General features: G+C 49.3%; 1 protein-coding gene across 4 annotated transcripts in view; it reads right to left on the reverse strand.

Annotated features, from left to right (window-relative positions):
- Positions 1-820: 820 nt before the first annotated feature.
- The window catches only part of ACACB (acetyl-CoA carboxylase beta), a 127,150-nt gene continuing 105,356 nt past the window's right edge, over positions 821-22,614 (reverse strand). For all 4 annotated transcript variants that reach the window (XM_014588962.2, XM_006151486.3, XM_006151488.3 and 1 more), the window contains 13 exons: positions 20,980-21,100; positions 18,627-18,737; positions 18,146-18,289; positions 17,015-17,135; positions 14,711-14,807; positions 12,463-12,559; positions 11,856-11,991; positions 10,098-10,275; positions 6,985-7,097; positions 5,060-5,214; positions 3,699-3,869; positions 3,459-3,595; positions 821-2,426 (listed from right to left, as the gene is read on the reverse strand). In XM_014588962.2, coding sequence (XP_014444448.1) covers positions 2,300-2,426; positions 3,459-3,595; positions 3,699-3,869; positions 5,060-5,214; positions 6,985-7,097; positions 10,098-10,275; positions 11,856-11,991; positions 12,463-12,559; positions 14,711-14,807; positions 17,015-17,135; positions 18,146-18,289; positions 18,627-18,737; positions 20,980-21,100 — 1,708 coding nt within the window. In that variant the 3' untranslated portion in view covers positions 821-2,299. The remainder of the gene's footprint in view (positions 2,427-3,458; positions 3,596-3,698; positions 3,870-5,059; positions 5,215-6,984; positions 7,098-10,097; positions 10,276-11,855; positions 11,992-12,462; positions 12,560-14,710; positions 14,808-17,014; positions 17,136-18,145; positions 18,290-18,626; positions 18,738-20,979; positions 21,101-22,614) is intronic.

Here is a 22,614-nt window from a genome sequence, read left to right on the forward strand (position 1 = left end):
GTCTGCTTTGAAAAAAAAAAAAAAAACCTGAAAAGTCCCTGTGTTCTGAACAGCTGCAGGGGTGGGGACAGAGGTGTTCTGCTGTTTGGATCTCTGTACAGCCAGTTACTAAAGGTGGCTTAAACCTGCTCTTCCCACATGGACCTAATTGTAAAAGTGGCTGACTCTGGAGTCCAGTGGACTTGATTAACCTCCCTGTCTGTCCCTGTGTGACTATGGACAAGTCCTGTACGTCTCTGAGCCTCACCGTTCTTGTCTACAAAGTAAAGTGGATAAAGATGGTGGAAAGTAATGGAAACTGCATGCAAAAGTGCCTGAGCCATCCCACCCTCCTTCCTTCAGGGCACTTCCCTCTTGTGTCAGACAGACTAGGCTACCTACCATTTTAATCTTTTTTTGGGGTTACGTTTGCTATAGAGTACATGTACTCACCAAAGAGAGGTGAGGGGGGGCAGTGAAAAATTATCCCCCCAGCGGGGAAGGCCAGGCCACAACCCCTCCTCCATTCTTCTCTTGGGCTCTTGGACATTTATACACATTCGCCTGGTCTGGTTTTCAAGCTGCCAGGTCTGGGACTCAAACCCTGAGGTCGGCCACGTAGGGCCCTGCTGTCTCAACTATCATGCCACTGGCTGTCCCAACAATACCGTTGTTTTTTTGTTTTGTTTTGTTTCCCCAACAAAGTCTTCCAGGGCTTGAAAAGGGGAAGATTGTGAAAACCACCGAGACAGTTCAATCCAGTCCCTGCTCCCTTTCACCACACCGCAGGAGACCCACCAGGAGGGGGCGTGGTCCCTACAATGAGTCAAGGCCAACAAACTTCCTTCAAAAATTAGTTTATTGTGCACATTTCCCATCAGTGGTTCTGGTCACCATCCCTGGGTAGCAGCTATTTCTCGCCTGTCTTTCCCTCCACAACCAAGATGGTCTTCCTGTAAGAAGAACCTTCAGTTCCCAAAGCAGCATCAGTTCTTTCCCACCCCTGTCCTGCCAGCCTTGGGATAGGATGGCGATGCCTCAGCTCCCAGCATGCTCTGACCTGCATGTCTTCCTTAGGAGGGCTGTCGCTGGCTAATGGCCAGACTGCTTTGTAAAAACTCAGACATCCTTAAACTCCCCGGCTTGCAGAGGCTTCCCTGGGTAACCTCGTTGGTCTCCAAACTGGCCAGGTGTGACTCAGCATCCTTGGATAAGCATCCCACCGCAGCAGCGGGCAGTGACCAGTCCCCCACACAGAGACGATGGGAGGGTCCAGAACTCGCAGGCCTCACGCCATGCAGCCTCGACAGCCAGGAGCTGGTGGGCACTTTGCAAAGTCCTCCCTGAGCACACCAGCGTGATTGTCATAGTCCAGTCCTGGGTCACCAACATCTCTGCCTCTCAGAGCTGTATCCCATCAAAGACATCAAGCCAACAGGTGAGAAAGTGACAGAGACTCGAGGAGCCTGCTGGAGGGTGGTGGCGATTGTAAGTCTGGTGAGGACTTTGCCTCTGCTTCGGTACTCCCAACCAGGGCATGGGGGGGAACATGCCAGGGGTAGGTGGCTAATCCTGCAGGGGGAACTGGGAGGGGAGGGCTAGTTCTTGCCCCCTTGTAGGGAAGGGCAGGCCGAGCACTGTCCAAACACCCTGGAGCTGGGCCAGGCCCTTCTGTTAGCTTCAGTTTCCCTTTCTGCTAAGGTGAGCTGGGTGTGGCCTGCCTGTAGGACACTCCTAGTGATTCGTCAGGGCCACTTGGGGATAAAAATGTCCTTTTAGTCTCTCAATTAAAAAGCAACACATCCCTTTCCTGGGTGGCTAGACAGTATCTGAATAAGCATCGTTACAAAAATAGGTTTCCTCTAGTCTCATCTCTGTATTTTTCTCCTGTCCTGTTTACTCTGCTGAAATATATAAGATGCTTATGACATCAAATGCTGGTCTTGGAATAAAAAAATAAAGATTCCATTATCTGATATAAAACGAGCCTCAAGAACACCTGGATCCCACATGTCAACACTAGGGAGAAGAAAACCAGGATGTGTGGGTTCAATTCAATTCAGTGATGTAGCAGAAATGTCATCTTAAGAGACGAAAGAAATGGAACCTCCTGATAACGCAGAGGAGTCTATTTCTGCTTGGAAAGAACACTCCTGAGCCTTTTATTCAAACAGGGGTCAGCTGGGGTCCAGCAGCCCTGCAGAAATGCCTGATTATACTTTTTTAAAAGCGAGTCTCAAGGTCCTGGCGAGAGCTGGTGGTTGGTGGGTCATCTTGATGTCTCTTGTCCGTGGTCCTGGGAGTGGCTGGGGAGTCTGCATCAAGTGGAGGCCGGGGTCTCCATGGTGGATAGCAGGTGAATGACCTGGGCCCGCTCGGATGGGCTGATGTGCTGGCTCAAGTACACCACGCAGTCCACAGCCACCTCGGGGTTTTCCTGAACCAGGCTGTGAGGGACGGGAGAGAAGGGCTGGGCGACTCCTTCCCTCCACTGAGCTCAGTGCCCTGAGGTTGGCCAAGACCTTGTGCGGGAATTGTGATCCTGGGTGGGCAAGAACCCAGAGCTCCCGAGGCCCTCCTGCTGGGGTCTCATGGGGATTGTAAGGGCCCCGTGGGGCAGGAGGGGCTACGACCTGGGGACCAGATCACCTTGAGATCCCGCAGTTCCTGCTAGACACTAGCTGTGTGATGAGGCCTGAGACAAGGCACTTCCTCTGAGCCTCCGCTTCATCCCCAAATGGGGTCTGATGTGCCCTCCCAGCACCTCACAGGGGACCATGTGACAGCAGGGCAGGAGAGGTGTGGAAGGGCTGAGACTGGATGGAGCCGGCAGCTGGTTTAGAATGTTCTAGCCAACTGCACTCTCTTTATAAGAGTGATATTTGCTATAGGGCACATTTGCTGGCCAGTGGGACAGATAGACAAAGTGACAGAAAGTGAGAAAACACCCCCCCAAGGGGATAGCCATGTCATAATTCCTTTTCCTTCATTCTCTTCTCGGGACCTTGGACATGCATGCATAGGCGTCCGGCCAAGGTTTTAAGCTGCTGGTCCGGGACTCAAACTGCAGTCAACTATGTGGGAGTCCAGCGACATTACCATTACGCCACCTGCTGGTCCCAGCAACTGTACTCACTGTGACTCTGGCAAGTTATCATCTACGAGGGTTTCTTTGAAAAGCTCAGGGAACACCCATATTATGGAAAAAAAGATGAGTAGGTTTCAAATTATTTGCACCAGGTACACTGGTACTGTAATTGCCTTCTTCCATGGACATTGTCTAGCACATGTCTCGACCTTAGATCATGCCCCAGGTGCTCTGGCCAGAGTACTGGAGACTGGGCATCAGAGGTGCAGTTTCCTTGCTGGCATGCCCAAGACTGAGGCCCTAGCCCTGGTCAGTGTGGCAGGTTCCAGGGGCTGCTCTGGAGTAGAGCGGCTAAAAGAGAAGCCCAGGGTGGGCAGGGGCAGCCACTTACCCCCGGATGGTCTTGAGGACGGAGTCGCGCTTCAGGTACTTGATGTTCTCGTGGATGGTGGAGCGCAGGCCCTCCCCCGTCTGCCAGTGCTGCTCCAGCCACTGCACCACCACCTGGTTGTTGTCCCACAGGTAGCCCTGGCAGGGGGTACAGAGCATGCTCAGTAGGACCCGCTGCTAGGCAGGCTGCCCTCACCCTATGCCCCCAGAGCCCATGGCCTCACCCCTACCCCAGGCACACCTTGACGGCTCCTTCCGTTTCCACGAACCAGCGCCGCAGCATGGACTGGACGTGCACGTGGCTGAGCTCCCCACAAGCCCGCAGGATCTCCTGCTTGACCTGGTCCTCCAGGAGGAGGCGGCGCAGGCGCCAGTACAGGAAAGTGCGAGCTGTCTTCCACTCCAGGACGTCCTGCAGATGAGGCCAGGCCTGAACCCCAGAAGGGCGGGACACGGGCTCTGCCCACATGCCCGTGAGCAGCTATGCGGGGTCAAGTCCTTGGGTCGAGTCCAGGCTTCCCATTTTACAGACAAAGAAGCCGAGGGTCGGGGAGGCAAAGACACCTGCCCAGCATGAGGCACAGCCAGGATCTGAGACAGACCACAGGTGCAAAAATGGCCCCCATCCACCCCTGGCACCACCTCCACCAACACAAAGTGCAGGTTCACGCTGAGACGTAAGCTCTCTGGGAAAAGAATGTTCAGACAAGAGATGCTGATGAGGAGGTGACCATGAATGTCCCTGCAGGGGCTGGGGTGTTAGGACAGGGCTTGGGAGAACGCCAGGCAGAAACAATGGTTTTCAAAGCTGGCCCACCTCCAACCATCGGATTTGCCTGTGGGTTCTAAAACTTTCCTGCTTACTAGAATTCCTTGTGGATTTTAAAAATGCCACTGCCTGGCTCCCACTCTAGCTCCTTGGATTTCACTGGTCTGGAACGCCACTCGGATACTGGGATTTTTTTTTTTAAACATTGTTGGATGACATATGTGCTCATCAGAGAGAGACAGAGAGAAGGAGAGAGAGAAAGCAGTCCCCAGTGGAGCACGGTCATGCCACCATCCATTCTTCTCCATTTCTCCATCCTGTCAGGACTTGGAGAACACATGTGCATGCACCTGGCATGTTTTTCAAGCCATGAGGGCTGGGATTTGAACTGTAGTTGGCCATGTGGGATCCAACTCCCTTAACCAGTAGTCCACGGGACAAGCCTGGGATTTTTTTTTTTTTTTTTGAGAGATTTTTGCTATAGGATGCGTGCACTTGCCAGAGAGAGACAGAAAGCGAGAAATCACGCCTCCTCAGGGAGATCAACATACTGCAATCCCTTCTCCTCTACGCTCTTCTCAGAATCTTGGGAGCGCACACACACACACACATGCGCCCGGCCTGAGTTTCAAACCGCTGGATCCAGGGCTTGAACTGTAGTTGACTATGTGGGAGTCTAGTGACACAACCATTACGCCATCTGGTGGTCCCAAGCCTGGGATTTTTTACGTGTTTGACCCATGCCAAATCCCCTGGGCCCCTCCTCTGTGATGGAAACCAGGTAACCTCAGGATGGGTCCCCCAGAGCCCCCTCGGCAGCTGCAGGCCCTTACACAGATGACGCCCTTCTCCAGCATCCTGCCAGGTGTGTCGTGGAGGTCGGCGAACTGCACTGCCACCTGGTGGTAGATGGGGAGTAACAGGTCTTCACGGGCCTTCACCCGGCTCTCCAGGTCCTTCCTGTCCTTATCGGTGAGCTGGGCCCCTCCTGCAGGTGAGTAGACAAGCAAGTTAGGCCTTCAGGGGAGGCCACGGAAGATGCCTACTTGAGGCTAGGGTGGAGAACTTTTTTGTCAGGGGGAGGGCACAAACCAGCGTTTGCAGGACAAGCCTTGTCCCACGAGAAGTCTGAGCTTTAACTCTGATATTGCCCCTAAATTGAGCGGCACATCTTATCATTGCAAGACAGCATTCGACATGCAATTTCAAATTCGATCAGATGCTTGTAGGACACTATCAATTACTTGTTTTTTTTTTTTTTTTTAAGAGATGTTTGCTATAAGGCACATGCACTCGCCATAGAGACAGAGACAGAAAGCCAGAAATCACCCCCCAAGAGGGGTGGCCACATCACAATTCCTTCTCCATTCTCCTCCCAGGATTTTGGGCACGCACATACACGTGCTCAGCAGATCTTTCAAGCAGTCGGATCTTGGATTCAAACTGTGCAGTCAGCCATGTAGGATGCAGCTAGCTGCCTCAACCACCATGCTACCAGCTGGCCCAGTCCGATTGAAAATTCCTCTTTTCTCCTTTTATTTTTAGAGAGATTTTTGCTATATGGTGCATATGCTTTCCAGAGAGACAGAGAGACAGAAAGTGAGAAATCACCCCCAGGGGGAATGGCCACACTGCAATCCCTTCTCCCCTATCTTCCTCTTAGGATCTTGGGCATGAATGCATACATGACCGGTGTGAGTTTTTTTAAGCCTCTGGGTCTGAAACTCGAACCACAGTCATGGGCATCCAGCAACGTAACCATTACACCATCTGCTGGTCCCCAGCTTCAGTTTATTATACTCGCCAAAGGGACAGAGAGACAGAAAGTGAGAAATCATGCCCTGAGGGAATGGCCACTCCGCAGTCCCTTCTCCTCCATTCTCCTCTCGGGATTTTGGGCATGTACTCACATTCACCGGTGTGAGTTTTAAGCTGCTGAGCTTGGGACTTGAACCGAGGTAGGCTATGTGGGAGTCCAGTTTAACAGACTAAAAACCTCTAACAGTGGAGACAGCTGGGTCCCTCCTGAGCTCAAGAGATGATATCCTTCTTTTTCTTTCTTTTTTTTTTGAGAGGTTTTCGCTATAGGGCACATGCGCTCGCCAGACAGACAGAGAGAGACACAGAGACAGAAAGCGAGAAATCACCCCCCGGGGGGGATGGTCATGCCGCAATCCCTTCTCCATTCTCCATTCTCCTCTCGGGATCTTGGGCACGCACGCACACGCGCCCGGCGTGAGTTTTAAGCCACCGGGTCCGGGACACGAACCGCGGTCGACTACGTGGGAGTCCAGCGACATAGCCATTACGCTAACTGCTGGTTCCCTAGCCCAGTGTTTTTCAATGCTGTTGAGGCCGGGATTCAAAGCACTTGGCCGTGTGGGATCAGCTCCCTTAACCGCTAGGCTGGCCCCAGAGGTGATGTCTTTTGGATTCTTCTGCGGATGCTGTTGTTTGGTTCTTTTAAAGACAGGGTCTTGCTTTCATGACCCGCCTGCCTCAGCCTCCCAGTTGACACCACAGGTATGCACCTCCGTGCCTGACTCTCAGCCTCCCTATGTCGTCTAGGTCAGCCTTGTGCTTGCTTCTGATCCTCCTGCCTCAGCCTCCTGAGTAGCTGGCAAGATGGGTGCAGCCACTGCACCGGGACTTTAGGTTGAACGGGAACCAAATCAGGGCTTCTCCTGTGGTCCCCGCCTGTAGAGCATGGCATCTTAGCAGTGTGCGCCACCTGGCTGGGCCGCTCGGACCCTCTTACCTAGCTGTTCCATGAGCTTCTTGTATGCTGAGTCGGTCCTCCGCATGGCCTTTACCAGTTCTTTCTTTCGGAACTTAATCTCCACTGTCCCCTCCGGCTCCAGGACACCCCCTCTGAAAACAGAAGAGGCAGAGATGGGGGTGTATGAGGCATCGCCCAGCAGGCGACAGCTAGTGGAGGTGGAGGGAGCTGGGTACCGACGAGCTGGGAGGCCTGGCTGTCAGTCTCAACTTGTGCACTCGGGCAGGTCACCCTCCCTCTCTGGGCTTCAGTTTCTTTCATTTTTAATTTTTTTTTTTATTTTATTGTTTTAAGTTTGTTATAGGGCATGTGCACTCACTGGAGACAGAGAGAGACAGAGAGAGAAAGAGAGAGAGGCAAGAAATCCTCTAGGAGGGATGGCCATGCCACAATCCTTTCTCCTTCATCCTCCTCTCAGATGCTGTTGCTCTTCCCTTTTTATTTTTGGGCACACATGCACACATATTTTTCAAGCTGTTGGGTCCAGGTCTTTGGTTTGTATATTTACTAAAGGAAAGACTAAACCAACTTTTTTTTTTTTTTGAGAGGTTTTTCACTATAGGGCGCGTGCGCTCACCAGACAGACAGAGAGAGACAGAGAGATAGAAAGCGAGAAATCACCCCCCAGGGGGGATGGTCACGCCGCAATCCCTTCTCCTCCATTCTCCTCTCGGGATCTTGGGCACGCACGCACGCGCGCCTGGCGTGAGTTTTAAGCCACCGGGTTCGGGACGCGAACCGCGGTCGACTACGTGGGAGTCCAGCGACATAGCCATTACGCTAACTCGTGGTTCCCTAGACTAAACCAACTTTTTATAATAATGCTTTCTGATCTCTAGAAGGGCCTTTCAGGCCTGAGAGTGCGAGTGTGTGACTTTCTTCCCATCTAACTCCTGCTCTCCGGACACCGTGCTTTCTGACTTCACTCATTTCTGTTGTCCTAGAACAAGGATACTGCTCCTGATATCAAGGCAGACTCACGTGGGAAGGTGCCAGGCTCAAATGCAGAGATCTCTCTGAGTAGATCAGGCATGCACATGCCCATGATCCAGGCCTGGCTGAGGCTGGGGTGGATCATGGCATCAAGGCCCTGTCAGGGGTGCACGTCCTCTCTTCTATTCATAGAAGAAATAAACAAACTCCAAAAAATCCCACATTAATAGGCCAGCAGGTGGCATGGTGGCTAAGGTGCTGGACTCCCACATGGCCGATCACAGTTTGAATCCCAAACCTGGCAGCTTGCCTTCTCACTTTCCCTCTCAGTCTCTCTCTAGTCAAATTAAAAAAAAAAAAAAAAAAAAAAAAAAAAAAAAAAAACAAAAAAATTAAAAAAAAAAAAAAAAAAAAACCACATAAATTTAAAAAATTAAATAAATAATCTTAAAAAAAAAAAAAACAACATATTTTAGGCTGGCCCTATAGTGCAGTAGTAAGCACTATGCATTGGGAGCCAGATCCTACATGGCCGACTATAGTTCAAATCCTGGCCACGGTGGCTTGTAAAACACACCAGGCCTGTGTGCATGTGTGCCCCAAATCCTGACAGGATGGAGAAATGAAGAAGGAACTCTGGTATAACCCACTGGTGGTTTCTTTCTCCCTTTCTTGCTCTGTCTCTGTCTCTGGTGAGCATGTACATTTTCTAGCAATAAAAACAAACAAATATATTCTTTAAGGCTGATGAAGGCATGACAAGAGGCCAGTGTAGTCCTATGAGCTGCCTTCCTGTTTCTAACCACCTCACTCACTGCTCAGTGTCCTCCCCACTCTAGTCCCCTTTGGCTTTTGACAGCTTAGAAGTCCCAAGAAACTACAGCTTCTGAGCATCCTAGTGGCCAGAGTGAAAAGTTCATGACGACCATCATCTGAGTGCTGCTCAACACTCCGAGTCTTCCTGGAAGGCTGATCCCAGTCCCCTCACCCCTGACTGAGGGTCTAGATGCCACGAAGGCAGGACAAGCTTGGCTCATTTCACCATATCACAACACCTGGTGTAATGCTAGGACACACTAAGCGTCCAGTAAATATTCAGATTAGTGGGTGAATGAGGGACCAAGCACAGCAACGGTATACCTATATTTTAGGCAGAACTAACCGTGAAGCCTTTACATCCTATACAGCAGGCAGCAGAGTTCTCACGTTAAAGGTACCAACCACGGTGGGAAAGCATTATCGTCTTCACCCCTTCTACGAGATCTTGGGATGAAGTCCTCTTTTTTTTTTTTTTTTTTTTTTGAAAATTTTTTGCTGTAGAGGGTGCGCGGCCGCCAGCCAGACAGAGAGACTTACTTATTTTTCGCTATAGGGCGTGTGCGCTCACCAGCCAGACAGAGAGAGACAGAGTGACAGAAAGTGAGAAATCTCCCTCCAGGGGGGACGGTCACACCGCAATCCCTTCTCCTCCATTCTCCTCTCGGGATCTTGGGCACGCACGCACACGCGCCCGGCGTGAGTTCTAAGCGACCAGGTCCGGGACACGAACCGCGGTCGACTACGTGGGAATCCAGCGACATAGCCATTACGCTAACTGCTGGTTCCCAAGGGATGAAGTCCTCTTAAAGACTATGTCAGGAAGGTTTTCCTCCTATGAAGAACTGGTATCTCCTCATGCTATCTACCAAGTCGTTTGCCTAGCCCACATTTCCTGTCCTCCAACCTAGAGTCAGACACTGGGCTAGACCCTGGGTTGTTGAACTGAGTAAAGCAGTTCCCATAAGAACTCATAGCTTTGGGAGAAAGTCAGAGTCCAGTGAGAAATAAAACACTCATCATATTTCCCTTGTCACCCTGGTTGCCAGGAAGTTCAGATGCTATTGCTCTTCCCTTTTTATTTTTTGGTTGCAAACTTCTTTGGGAAGGAGGTGAGTGTAAGTTAGGAAAGGAAAGACAACAATTCCTCCACTACCTCCAGGCTGCAGCTACTGTCTCTTCTGGAGACATCCAATATCACACTGAGTTCCAGACTGGTGGACTCGGAGGCTCTGTGTCCTTCAGAAACTCAGATCTCCAAGACAGCGGCTCAGAAGTTAGAGGGTCCTGGGGCTCGAAGTGAGAACAGGGAAAGGCTGCGCCAGGTTGGGGGAGCCTCTTACCTGCTCTCTTTGTCTGCATACATTTCCATGTATAGGGGGTTGATGGTAGAGTCGACCACCACCCAGGAGCCGCCCCGGAGCTCCGCGTAGGGCGGGATGTAGATGAGGATGGGCTGTTTGTACTGCCTGAGGCCGTCCACGATGTAGGCGCCAAACTTCAGCACCTGGTCGTACATGTCTGCAAAGCAAGGCGGCTGCCTGGTGAGGCGGCCTTAGGCCTGGCCTTACCAGCAGCCTTCACTGTCCTGAGCCAGTGGTCCATCCAAGCACGGATGGCTCCCTACGTGGCTGTGTCACCTAGGATGGGTCACACCCACCCAGCAGGGACCTCAGTGTCCTCGTGTGTAAACAGAGGTGCAGGTGCAACCTTCCAGCACTGGGTGAGCTGCCCTGGCCTGTCCTACGGTGCTTGGCACACAGACCTCCCCAAGAATAACACAGGCGCATCCTCCCTGCTCAGGGCAGTGACCTCACCTCCCATCAAGACACATCCCTCCAAGCACTGGGCACCCTTCCTGATGAGAGCAACACAAACATTTCAATGATGACAGCGCAAGTTCCAAGGACTAGCTCATTAGGTCTCATCAGGTCCTCACCACCTTGGCCCGCTGAGGTTGGTCATATTCTCTCTCTTTTTTTAGAATTTTTAAAAATTTAGGGGCTGGCAGGTGGCATGGTAGTTAAGGGCACTGAACTCCTACATGATCGACCACGGTTCAATTCCTGGGCTTGGTGGATTGTCTTTCTCACTTTCCATCTCTCTGTCTCTCTCTCTCTCTCTCTTACTCTGTTTTTTATTTCTTTTTTTGGTCAAATTAAAATAAATAAATTAAATAATTCTTTAAAAAAGAAAAATAAAACTACAGTTAATAAAAAAGAACTTTTTTTTTTTTGGAGAGGTTTTTGCTATAGGGCGTGTGCACTTGCCAGAGAGACAGAGAGAGATGGAGAGACATCCCCAGTGGGGATGGCCATGCTGCAATCCCTTCTCCTCCATTCTCCTCTTGGAATCTTGGGCACGCACGCACACGTGCCCGGTGTGAGTTTAAGCTACCGGGTCTGGGACTCAAACCGTGGTCGGCTACATGGGAGTTCAGCAACATAGCCATTATGCTAACTGCTAATTAAGAATTTAATTATTATTATTTTTTAATTTGACCAAAGAGAGACAGAAAGAGAGAGGGAAAGTGAGAAAACAAATCACCAGGTCCAGGACTTGAACTGTGGTTGGCCATGTGGAAGTCTAGCACCTTAACCACCATGTCACGTGCCAGCCCCAGTTGGTCATATTCTTAAACATCTTTCACACAGGAGACAGACTGAGGCCCAGAGAAGGTACCTAGCTGGCCTGGATACCCCGAGGTATACCTGTTCCCAATCCAGCTCTGACGGTCTCTTGAGAGACGGTCAACAGTTTTGCACGATTATGAGGTCACCTGAGGCTCAGGGTAACCCTTCAAGGAAGTCAGGGAGGAGGCATGGCCTCATCTCTCCAGATGGCTAAGTGACTCCAAGGTCACCGTGCAGCTTCCAGGGCTGCCTACCCTGTTCTGCCACTCGTGGCGTGACCTCTAGGAAGTCACACTTGCCTCTGACCCCCAGAACCTCACCCATCGAACAGGATGATGTGACCTGTCTGCCTTCTGTCCTCAGGGTTGTTGAGAGGTGCGGCTGAGGCAACGATGAGACCAAACACAGCAAACTGGCACCCTTTCCCCCGAGGGAGGCACCCGGGATGCTCACCACAGGAGGACTCACCTTTCATGCCACCAGAGAAGCCCCTCCAGTTGGCAAAGATAATCAGCGGCAGCTTCTCCCGGTTGAAATCCCTGATGGCCTGGGCCGTCTTGTAGGCCGAGTCTGGGAACCACACCTGGCCGGCCTGCTGGATAATCTGGAACACAGAGCCACCCAGATCAGGCGCCCCTGGGTGACGGTAGCCCCAGGACACAGGGACGGCTGCTGGACCTTGCCCTGTAGCATGAGCAATCTGCTCCACACTGGCTCTGACGCCAGAGCCAGGGCTCAGAAGAAGGGACCCTACTCAGCCTCACGAGGTGGCTGTGGTCCCATTTGCAGGCGCAGGGAGGAGCTGAGCTAGTGAGTGTGGGCAAAGCTAGTCCCAGGACCCGCCCGCTGACAGCTAAGCTCTTCTTAGTCAGGGCCATGGCTCTCCCAGAACCCGCAGCAGGGGTGGGGTAGAGGCAGGATTCTGGGACCCTTTATCAGCCCCCGAGGAAGGAAAGGCCATGCAGGACATAGCCATATCTGAGCCCGCCCCAGGGCCAATCACCGGCCTTTGTCCAGGACCCACACTTGTGGCAGAGCAGACTGAAACAGCAGCCCCAGCTCCTGGGGCCCTTACCTTGGCCTCAGAGTCCAAATTGGCCGGGTCTGCAGGGACTGCCACCTCCATGGTCCGTGTCTCCACAGCAATCACTCCGACAGGGATGCCGCCCAGCCTGGAAGGCAAGTACAGGTGAGCTGGGCACTGTAGCACCTGAGGTAGACCTTGGGGGCACGTGGGTGCACCAGCTCTGGCCATGGGTGGTTCTGGGGGTAGGGCGAGGACATGCAGAAGAGAACGCTTGTTTTTACCTGGTCAATTATTTCATAGGAAGACAAAGAAAAAAAGCCCCGAATTAATTGCGTCCTAAGTAGGCAGACCTGTTGGTGCCCTTGTAGGGGTGAGAACCGTCAGTGGGGATGCTGTGGAATCTAGAGCCACATGGCCACTAGGAGGCTCCGTGATGAAGGGCACAGGCTCTCTCTGCATCGGCCAAGCCAGTCACTGTGAGCCGCACGTGGCTACTGAGCACATGAAATGTGGCGAGAACCGCTGAGGACAAGAGGAGGACTCTTTCCCATCTTAATTCATTTGTATTTCAACTTAAATCACCACACATGGAAAGCAACCACCTCAGTGAGCGGCAGGTCTTGATGCCAAGTTGCCTTTGGGAGTGGCTGAGGGATGCTGCAGCTGGTGGAGACTCAGTTCGGGGCAGATCACAGCATCAGTAACCATCACTGCTTGCTACTGGTCTGCTCCGGGCCAGGTGCATTACACTGAGTTGTTTTAATTTTCCTGTACAGTGACCCTTCAATGCAGTAGGGGGACAGGGGTCCTCAAATGGGAGGGTTTCCATAGGGAAGGAGGAGTAGACTTAATTGCTTTTTTACAAAAAATATTTTTAAAATAAACATTTATGCAAAAGTAACTACAAGCTAATATGTTTAGTAATTTGAATACTTTTTGCCCTGGAGGTAAATAATAATAAAAGCCACAACCATCTAGGGAGCATTTATGATATTCTGTGTGCTTAATGTATATGACTGCAGGATGAGCAGGTGGCCTGGTGGTTAGGGTGCTGAACTGTCACATGGCTGACCACAGTTCGAGTCCTGGATGTGGTGACTTGCTTTCTTAATTTCTCTGTTTGTCTCTGGGGAGTGCATGTATGCTACAGCAACTTAATAATAATAGATAATAATGAACAAAATTAAATAAATAATTATCTTTAAAAAAATGTAGGGGCCAACAATTGGTATAAGGGTTAATGTGCTGGACTCCCATGTGGCTGATGGCAGTTCAAGTCCTAGACCCAGTGGCTTGAAATTCATGCCAGGTGTGTATATGTGTGTGCCCAAAATCCTGAGAAGAGACTGGAGGAGAAGGGACTGTGGCATGGCTATCTGCCCTGGGAGGTGAGTTCTCTGTCTTTGGCAAGTGTACATGCCCTACAGCAAAAATCTCTTAAAAAAAAACACATATATATACATATACATATGTATATGTATGTGTGTGATGTGTGTGTGTGTGTGTGTATATATATATATATGTATATATATACACGTGTGTGTGTGTGTATATATATACATATATACGTGTGTGTGTGTGTGTGTGTGTGTATATATGCTTCTAAACATCATAGCAATCCTTGGGGGTAGAATTATTAACCCCACTTTATAGATGAAGGTGGGGAGTTCCAAAGAGGGTGAATGATGGAGCTGGGGCTTAACCGCAGGTCCGACTCTGGACCCTGGGCTGTGGCTATGACGTCATATGGGGGAGCATCCCTAATGTAAAAACCTACAATCCAAATTACTCCAAAATCCAAAACCATCTGAGTACCGGCACTACACCATGAATTGGGAATTTCCACATCTGACCTCACGTGATGGGTGGCAGTCAAAATGCAATCCAAACATTTAAGCTTTCCACCAGTAATGCTGTAGCACAGGGGCTCCTGCTTGTGGCCCTCCTGAAATGGAATTCAATGCTGAGCATCTGTGTGGTTATCTGGGGAGGGCACCAGGGCCACCTTCTGACTCCCAAAGGGGTCCAGGGGTCATGTCCAGGGGAATGAACTAGGGGCAAGGGTCCCAGACCCCAGCAGGAGGTTGGCTGACATGCCTACTGAGGCCCCAGGAAAATCTAGAATTTCAGAAGAGGCTCATTGTCCAGAAAACCATTTACCAAATTGGTGTTTTTTTCCTTTCAGAAAATCCTGAAGCCAAGGAGAAAATGGCCCTGGTGGCCAGCTAGCTGGTGTCCTAGAGTCCCAACGTCTGGTGAGGCCAGGTGTAAGCGGCTGTCCCTGTCTTAGAATTACCTGGCTCGTCCCGTCACTACGGTCTGGGCCCAGGGTGCCATGATTTCCTTGAAACTTCCCTGGTCGAAGAAGCCACTCTGCCAGGTTCCCTTCAGCACTGTGGACAGGAAGACCGGAGTTCAGTCCTAGAGGCTAGGTTGATGGGGACCCCAGGGCCCCTCTGGCTGCATAGGCTGTTGTGCAGTCTCAGTGAGGTCAGCCTCACTACACCTGACAGCCCACACACCCTTTTCCCTCTAATCCACACACATCCCAAGTCTTTGCCAAATGGAAGACAAAAATACATGCCCAGCCTTGGTGGCACAGCGGGCAGTAAATTGAACTACAGTCTTGGAGACCACATAGCTGACTGAGGGTTCAAATCCCTGGTTAGCCTGAAAACACTCCAGGTGCATCCATGCATGCTCAAGACCCTGACAAGCTGGAGGGGTGGGTAAAGGGGACTGTGGCATGATAAGACTGCATCAATGATTCCTTTTCTCTCTCTCTCTCCCCCCTCCTCCTCCCTCTTTCTCTCTCATGAACATGCACACACCATCATAAATAAAGTAAAATTAAAAGAGAATAACATAGAGCCTGCAGTTGGCCAGGTGGTTAAGGTACAGGACTCCCACATGACCGACCATGGTTCAAGTCTCAGACCTGATGGCTTACTTTCTCACTTCTCTCTCTCTGGTGAGTACGCATGCCCTACAGCAAATTGAAAACCAATAATAAATTAAATGTTAAAACTCTTTAAAAAAAAATAACAGGGCTGCAAAAAAATACATTAGGTCAGGGATTCAGTCTACATAGGACATCTAACAACCATCAACTGCCCGTCCAAGCCAGACATGTTTAGATCTGAATCACGGCTCTACCTGCTCTGCCGAGAGGCCTTTGAGCTGATGGGTGCCCCCTAGAAGGTGGAACTTCTGAAAGGGACCACCTGCCCAGAAAACTCCTCCCCGACCTGTTGGCTGCAGTTGAATACCCATTTCACTGAGAACACAGTCTTCAATTTCCCAAAGAGAGAATATGATGGTGTCAATGGCAGCCACAGCAGGGGAGGGAACGGTGACTTGAATCCACACCATGGTGTCAGTGACTGCAGTTCTGACAAGCACAGAAAAGCCAGACAGCACGAGGTGTGTCAGGTTGCAGGTGTGGGAGGCAGGGCACCTAGGAACACACAACCCAACTTCATACCTGCCTGGGGGCCGTGGGCCTGGCCAGGAGCAAAGGGAGAAGTCAGGTCTTTTTCAGTCAAGTTAAAGCCACCCTGCCTCAGTGTTCTCAGATGAGAATGTCCAAGAGAAATGGAACGGACAGAGGCAAGTCAGGGAGGTGCTCTTGCTGCCTAGAGTCTGGCAGGCTCCTGTGGTCACCTCACCTGCATGGTGCAGGTGGACGTGCAAGCTGATGTCTCACGGTAACAGTGTGTGGAATTCTAGCCTTGGGATAAGGTGGCAGGGTAGCTCGGCTTCCCTGTGCTGTTCAGAATGCTCATAATGTAATAAGACACCATCGGGAGAAAAACCACTCCTTCAGAGAGAAAGGGAATGAATGCGTCTGCAGGTACACACTGGTGAGTTCACACATGTGTGTGCATGCTCACATGTGTGTGTACATGTAGCAGAGTCAAAATCGCCCACTCTGGGTAGAGTCATGAAAAGTCCCCTTGTGGGACCAGCAGTTAGCGTAATGGCTATGTCACTGGACTCCCATGTAGTCGACCGCGGTTCGAGTCCCGGACCCGGTGGCTTAAACTCATACTGGGCGTGTGTACGTGCGTGCCCAAGATCCCGAAAGAAGAATGGAGAAGAAGGGATTGCGGCGTGGCCATCCCCCTTGGGGGGTGATTTCTCGCTTTCTGTCTCTCTGTCTCTCTCTGTCTGTCTGGTGAGCGCACGTGCCCTATAGCAAAAAAAACTCTCAAAAAAAAAAAAAAGTCCTCTTGTAAGGTTTAGCCAAACACACATACAGAGACAGACAGAAAGAAAGGAGGGCGGGGTCAGTCTTCTCCTTGAAATGCTGATGCTCCAGCACTGAATTTCCCACCTATGCAATCACTGGGCAATTGGGAAGGAGGCTACAACCACCTCACCTTCTACTATCAGCCCCAGAAACCAGCAGGTGTTTCCACCCCTTCTGGGTCCACAGCTCGGGGAACGCACAGAGTAAGATTTCCATTTCTCCACTCTCCCTGCAGTTGTACCCCTCTGGTATACAGAAACAACATCACTGTTTCTAAGTGCTCCTTTATCCGAGATTCAGAAAATAAACCTAAAACCCAGGTCCCAGGCAAAACATTGCAGGACTTACCTGGGTGAGGCCTTCCTGCAAGCATCCACCGAGGATCATAGGGTGCTCTGGATGGAAGGAATTCAATTTCTCTGTCAATAGGGTCAGCGGGTGTGATGATAGGGACTGGACTGCGATTATCCTAGAAAAGAAAGCCAGGTCTCTAACTCTGTCTCTGGAGCTTGTCAAGGATGTCTCTAATATGCTGTCTGAACTTTTCCCCTCTGACTATGATTATGCCTAGTAATGCAGCAACAGCCTACCTTACTAGGGCTTCTGAAGGCACTCTTTGGGTTGAAACATGTCAGATAAGGATTGGCCATCCCACAGATTCTTTTGAAATTTAGTTTATGGACTCTTGAATGCATTTAAGGGTTCATATGTATTCAATGATTTGGGCCGTGAAAGAAAGGCAGAAAAGGGTTGTCACTGTGACATAGGGTCAGAAAACATCTGGCTACTCAACATCTAGTTAAATAAGCCCCACCCAGGGGTCAGCAGGTGGCATGGTGGTTGAGGCACTGGACACTACCACATGGCTGAGTATGGTTTGAGTCCCAGACCTGGTGGCTTGCTTTCTCACTCCCCCTCTCTCTATGTGTCTCTCTCTGGTCAAATTAAAGTAAATGAATAAATAAAATTAGATACATAACTTAAAAAAAAGGAGCCCCACCTGAACGATTACAATCATGAGTAGCATTTGGTGATGGCCTTAAGTGCTGAGCTCTAAGTAACATTTCACTTAATCCTTAAAGGAGGTGCTGTTATTATCCCATTTCAGAGGAGAAAACTAAGGCTCAGAAAATTTAAGAGAATTTTGCAGTCACACTGCTATTGAAGAGGAAGCCAGGAATCTAATTCAACCTGGCCAGAAGGCCTGAGGATTCCCTATAGTCCAAGGTTGCCTCTTTTGTTGAGACACAAGGCTGCGCCTTCTGAAAGATCAACGACAGCATCCTTACAATGGCATTAATGCCACCAAAAGAGCAAAGAGCAGCTACTACGAGGTGGAGTGTCAGAGAGGGAGAAAGGAATGTAAAGAAATGTACCCCAGGCACATAGGCAGTGCTCTTTGCTCCCCATTCTCCCACATAACCCAGGAGGTGACAGGGACACAATCAGCAAGTGAGCTTGATAAGGGGGATACTGCACCTTGGGCATGTAGGACAGCCACTCCAGGATGGTGTAAACCCCCTCGAAGTCGTCCGGCACAGTGATGTGGGAGACACCGTTGTAATGCATGATCTGCACGCCACCTAGCTGGTTGTTGGAGGTGTAAACCTCTCTTCCCAAGACCTGTTTTGACACGATGCTGTTAGCAAAGACCTGCATGGCCCAGGGCCCTTCTAACTGTTCAGAAACCACCTTGTTTGATGGTTCCCAATCCTGGCTGCTCTTTAGAATTACCTGGGAGCTTTAGAAAATCCCGATACCAAGGCCATCCCTAGATCACCGACATCAGATTTTTTGGGGCTAGGACCCAGGCATCAAGGTTTAATTTAATTGGTTTTAATTTCCAGGTAATTTCAATATGCAACCCAATTTGAAGACCTTCTCCACCCCAAAAGGACAATGGGAGGTTAAATGACTCCCAGCCCCCGGGAACCCACTCTCTGTAGGTCCCTTGTCGAACCTTGTTGAGGGCACTGGCTCCGGTGAGGATGATGTGGGAGTTTTCCACCTGGATCACTCGTTGGCCCAGCCTCACTAAGTAGGCCCCGATTCCAAGGGCTCGGCAGGTCACCTGTGGAGACAGGACCCTTCTGAATTCCAGAGAGAGGTGTGCCCCACCTCCCACAACTGGAGAGAGCCCAGAGAACCTGCTGGGCACAAATGGAAATGATGTCTTGGCCAGTGGCAACCTCCTTTGAGGCAAAACAGCAGAGGCAAAACCTATCCTCAACTCATACGTTTGAGCTCACCTTGCTTCCCGGCAAACATGGTTAATGAAGAACGTTGTAAAGACAAACAGCAGACACTGAATATTCGTTAGGGATCTTAAGAGGGTTGTGTGTGGGGCCAGTGGGTAGCATAGTGATTAAGACACTGGACCCCCACATTGCTGACTGTGGTTTGAGTCCTGAACCTGGCAGTTTGAAACTCATCCTGGGGATGCATGCGTACATGCCCAAAATCCCAGGAGGAGAATAGAGAAGGGATTGCAGCATGGCCATCCCCTAGGTGGATGATTTCTCACTTTCACTCAGACAAGCACACACACCCTATGGCAAAAATCTAACAAACAAACAACAACTGTGAAACCGAAATAACATCTAAGCTGACTTAACAGGACTGCACCAGTGTCAAGTTCCTAGTTTGATGACGTATTGCGGTTATGTAAGATACTGTCATGGAGGAAAATGGGTAAACATACATGGAAGTCTCTATCTTGGAACTTCTAATGAGGCCTAAACTATTTTAAAATTAATTGATTTTTACCTCCCATGTCATATATGCCAAGGTCCTTCAAAAAGTTTGTGGGGAAATGGGATTCAAATAGGAACTTATTTTCAAAATATTTTGAAATTCATACATAGATTTTTTTTTTTTGCACTTCCATGAATTTTTTTGAAGACTTCCCTCATATATGACATCTAGAAAATGAGCTTAAGGGAGATACTCATGCTCTGTATTTCTCATCTTAGAAACTGAAGATCCAACCCAATATGCAAAAATAAAGCCTTGAGGACCAGCAGATGGCAGAATAGTTACATCATTGGACTCCCACATAGTAGACCATGGTTTGAGTCCCAGACCTGGCGGCTTGATTCATTCCAGGGGTGTGTGCATTCATGCCTAAGATGCTGAGAGGAGAATGGAGGAGAAGATATTGTGGTGTGGCCATCCTCCTTGGGGGGGTGGGGGTGGTATCTTGTTTTCTGTCTCTCTGTCTCTCTGGCGAGCACACACTCCCTGTAACAAAAATTTCTCTCTAAAAAAAAAAATAAAATAAATCTTGAATGACAATTCATCATTATTCCTCCACCCCTTCCTCCTCCTAGAAACAGAAAAGTCAAGGGAAATACTTATTTCACACCAGCTTAAATCAGATAAAAGTTCCTTAAAATAAGAGGAGCTTGGGAACAGCACTTGGCATATTGGCTATGTCACTGGACTCCCATGTAGTCGACTACAGTTCAATTGCTGGACCTGGTGGCTTAAACTCACACCAGGCACGTGTGTGTGCGTGCCCAAGATCCCGAGAGGAGAATGGAGGAGGAGGGATTGCGATGTGGCCATCCCCCCTGGGGGGTGATTTCTTGCTTTCTGTCTCTCTGTCTTTCTGGCAAGCATAGAAAGCAAAAACCCTATAGCAAAAACCTTTCCAAAAATAATAATAAATAAATAAGAGGAACTTAAACCTGATTGAAACAAACCAACTCTAAAAGAATATTTAGAGCTCCTTGTTAAAACTGGGTTCCAATGATTAAAGAATTGCCGATCATGTTGGGTGTATTAATAATATCTGTAGTTTTATAAAAGAGGGGAGAAAAAGTCTTTATCTGCTAGAGACCCACCCAAACATAGCTCTGGATGAAGTGACATAATAGGGGAGTTGGCTTTAAACTATGCTGAGATGGGGTGTGGTAGGACGGAAGAAACAAGAGTGGCTGCATGTTGATAACTGTGGAAGCTGCGTGATGGGGACACAGGGCTCATTGTTGATCTTCTCTGCTTGCCTAACTATTTTAAAGTCTCTATAATAAAAAAAAAAAATTGAAAGATAAAATGAAATGAAATTAAATAAGGGGTGTTGGACAGTGGCACAGCAATAAAACACGATGCTCTGTAAGGCTGACTCATATGAGAAGGTTCTCGGTTCACATACAGAGACTTCCCTGAGTACAGTGGCATGAGTATGCTAAAGCCTGGGGTTGGCTGAGGCTGGGCTGGACCACAGTGGCAGGCCCCTGTTGGGAGTGCTGTCTCTATGTCTCTCTATTGCTTATGGAAGAAATTAATAAATAAAATACAAGAGGACTCACCATGCTAATGGTGACGATTTCTTCGTAAGCCAGGGAGGACTCCCCAGCAATTGTGCCTGAGCCCCTCAGGTTCTCCACGCCCAGGCCATCATCCTTCCCAATGATGTCTGTGATGACGTATCTTCAAGAACCAAACATGAGTGGGAACCAACAGTTAGTATAATGGCTATGTCACTGGACTCCCACGTAGTCAACCGCGGTTCGCGTCCCGGACCCGGTGGCTTAAAACTCACGCCAGGTACATGTGCATGCGTGCCCAAGATCCCGAGAGGAGAATGGAGGAGAAGGGATTGCGGCGTTACCATCCACCCTGGGGGGTGATTTCTCGCTTTCTGTCTCTATGTCTCTCTCTGTTTGTCTGGCAAGCACACGCGCCCTATAGCAAAAAAAAAAAAAAAAAAAAAACTCTCCAAAAAAAAAAAAAAGAACCAAACATGAGTTAAAGATCAAGCTCTAACCCAGAAAAATCCAAGGTTGATGCATTTCCCAAGGTCCCAAGACATGAGGGATTGAGTGGCCAGAGCTGAAATAAAAGCAGAGTTCTAGGACTCCCACAATGGTGCTAAAATTTTGAAAAAGGAAAGTGCCATATCAACAGTGATTACCCCCTGCCCCAACCAAAGACACTGTCAGAAGTTGTTTTACTGAAATGTTGCTCCCAGCCCATCATCCTCCAAAAACAATCTAGAGTAGCATTTGACCCACACGAGATGAGGATATGAAAGGAAAAGCCATTTAATTCATGATCGATCCATCAACCAAGATTCCATAGCCACATGTGTCTAGCGAAAGCCCTGTTAGAGATTCACAAAGCACTTCAGCATTTTAAAAGTTCTAAGAAGGTCTGCAGTAAAGATATTTGCTATTTCATTTAACCCTATGTTTCCCAAACTTACTTGACTGTGGAAAAAAATTTTCCCCATGTGTTATTAACTAACATTCCAAAAAACTCAATCTTGGAAGTTCTCATTTAGTAAATTCCACTGAAAAGAAATATATAACTTTTTGGGGCCAGTAGATGGTGTAGGTTAAGATGCTGGACTCCCTTGTGGTCAATCATGGTTCAAGTCCTGGACCCAGTTGCTTGAAACTCACACTGATGTATGCGTGCCCATAATCCGAAGAGGAAAATGGAGGAGAAGGGATTATGGCATGGTCATCCCTGGCGGGAAGTGACTTCTTGCTTTCTATCTCTCTGTCGCTCACTCACTCTCTCTCAAAAAAAGATATATATGTGTATTTGTGTGTGTGTGTGTGTTATGTATGTATGTGTATATAAAACTTTCCCTGAATAAAACAAGAGGGCAGCCTTTGACATACTCAAAGAATAGACCCCTGCCTATACCTTCCTTGTTGGCCCAAAACCCACTGAGTCAGTTTGGGTAATTTGCTCATAAGACAGGAACCTGTAGTTCTAAGGACATTGTGAGAGTCTGATTTAACTTTCACTTCACAACATGCTATTTTTGTGAATGGGATGACTCATTTTCAAATGGTAACAAATGGGTTCATCCTGGAGAATGTTTCAAACATTTAAGTCATTGGTGATCCAAAGAGAAGCTAACACAGGGGTCCCACTGTATAAATACCACCACCTAACTTAAAAAATACCTCCAAGTCCCCCCGGGCCCCCGC

This window comes from Tupaia chinensis, unplaced genomic scaffold, assembly GCF_000334495.1.
Source record: "Tupaia chinensis unplaced genomic scaffold, TupChi_1.0 Scaffold000320_1, whole genome shotgun sequence".
Classification (NCBI taxonomy): domain Eukaryota; kingdom Metazoa; phylum Chordata; class Mammalia; order Scandentia; family Tupaiidae; genus Tupaia; species Tupaia belangeri.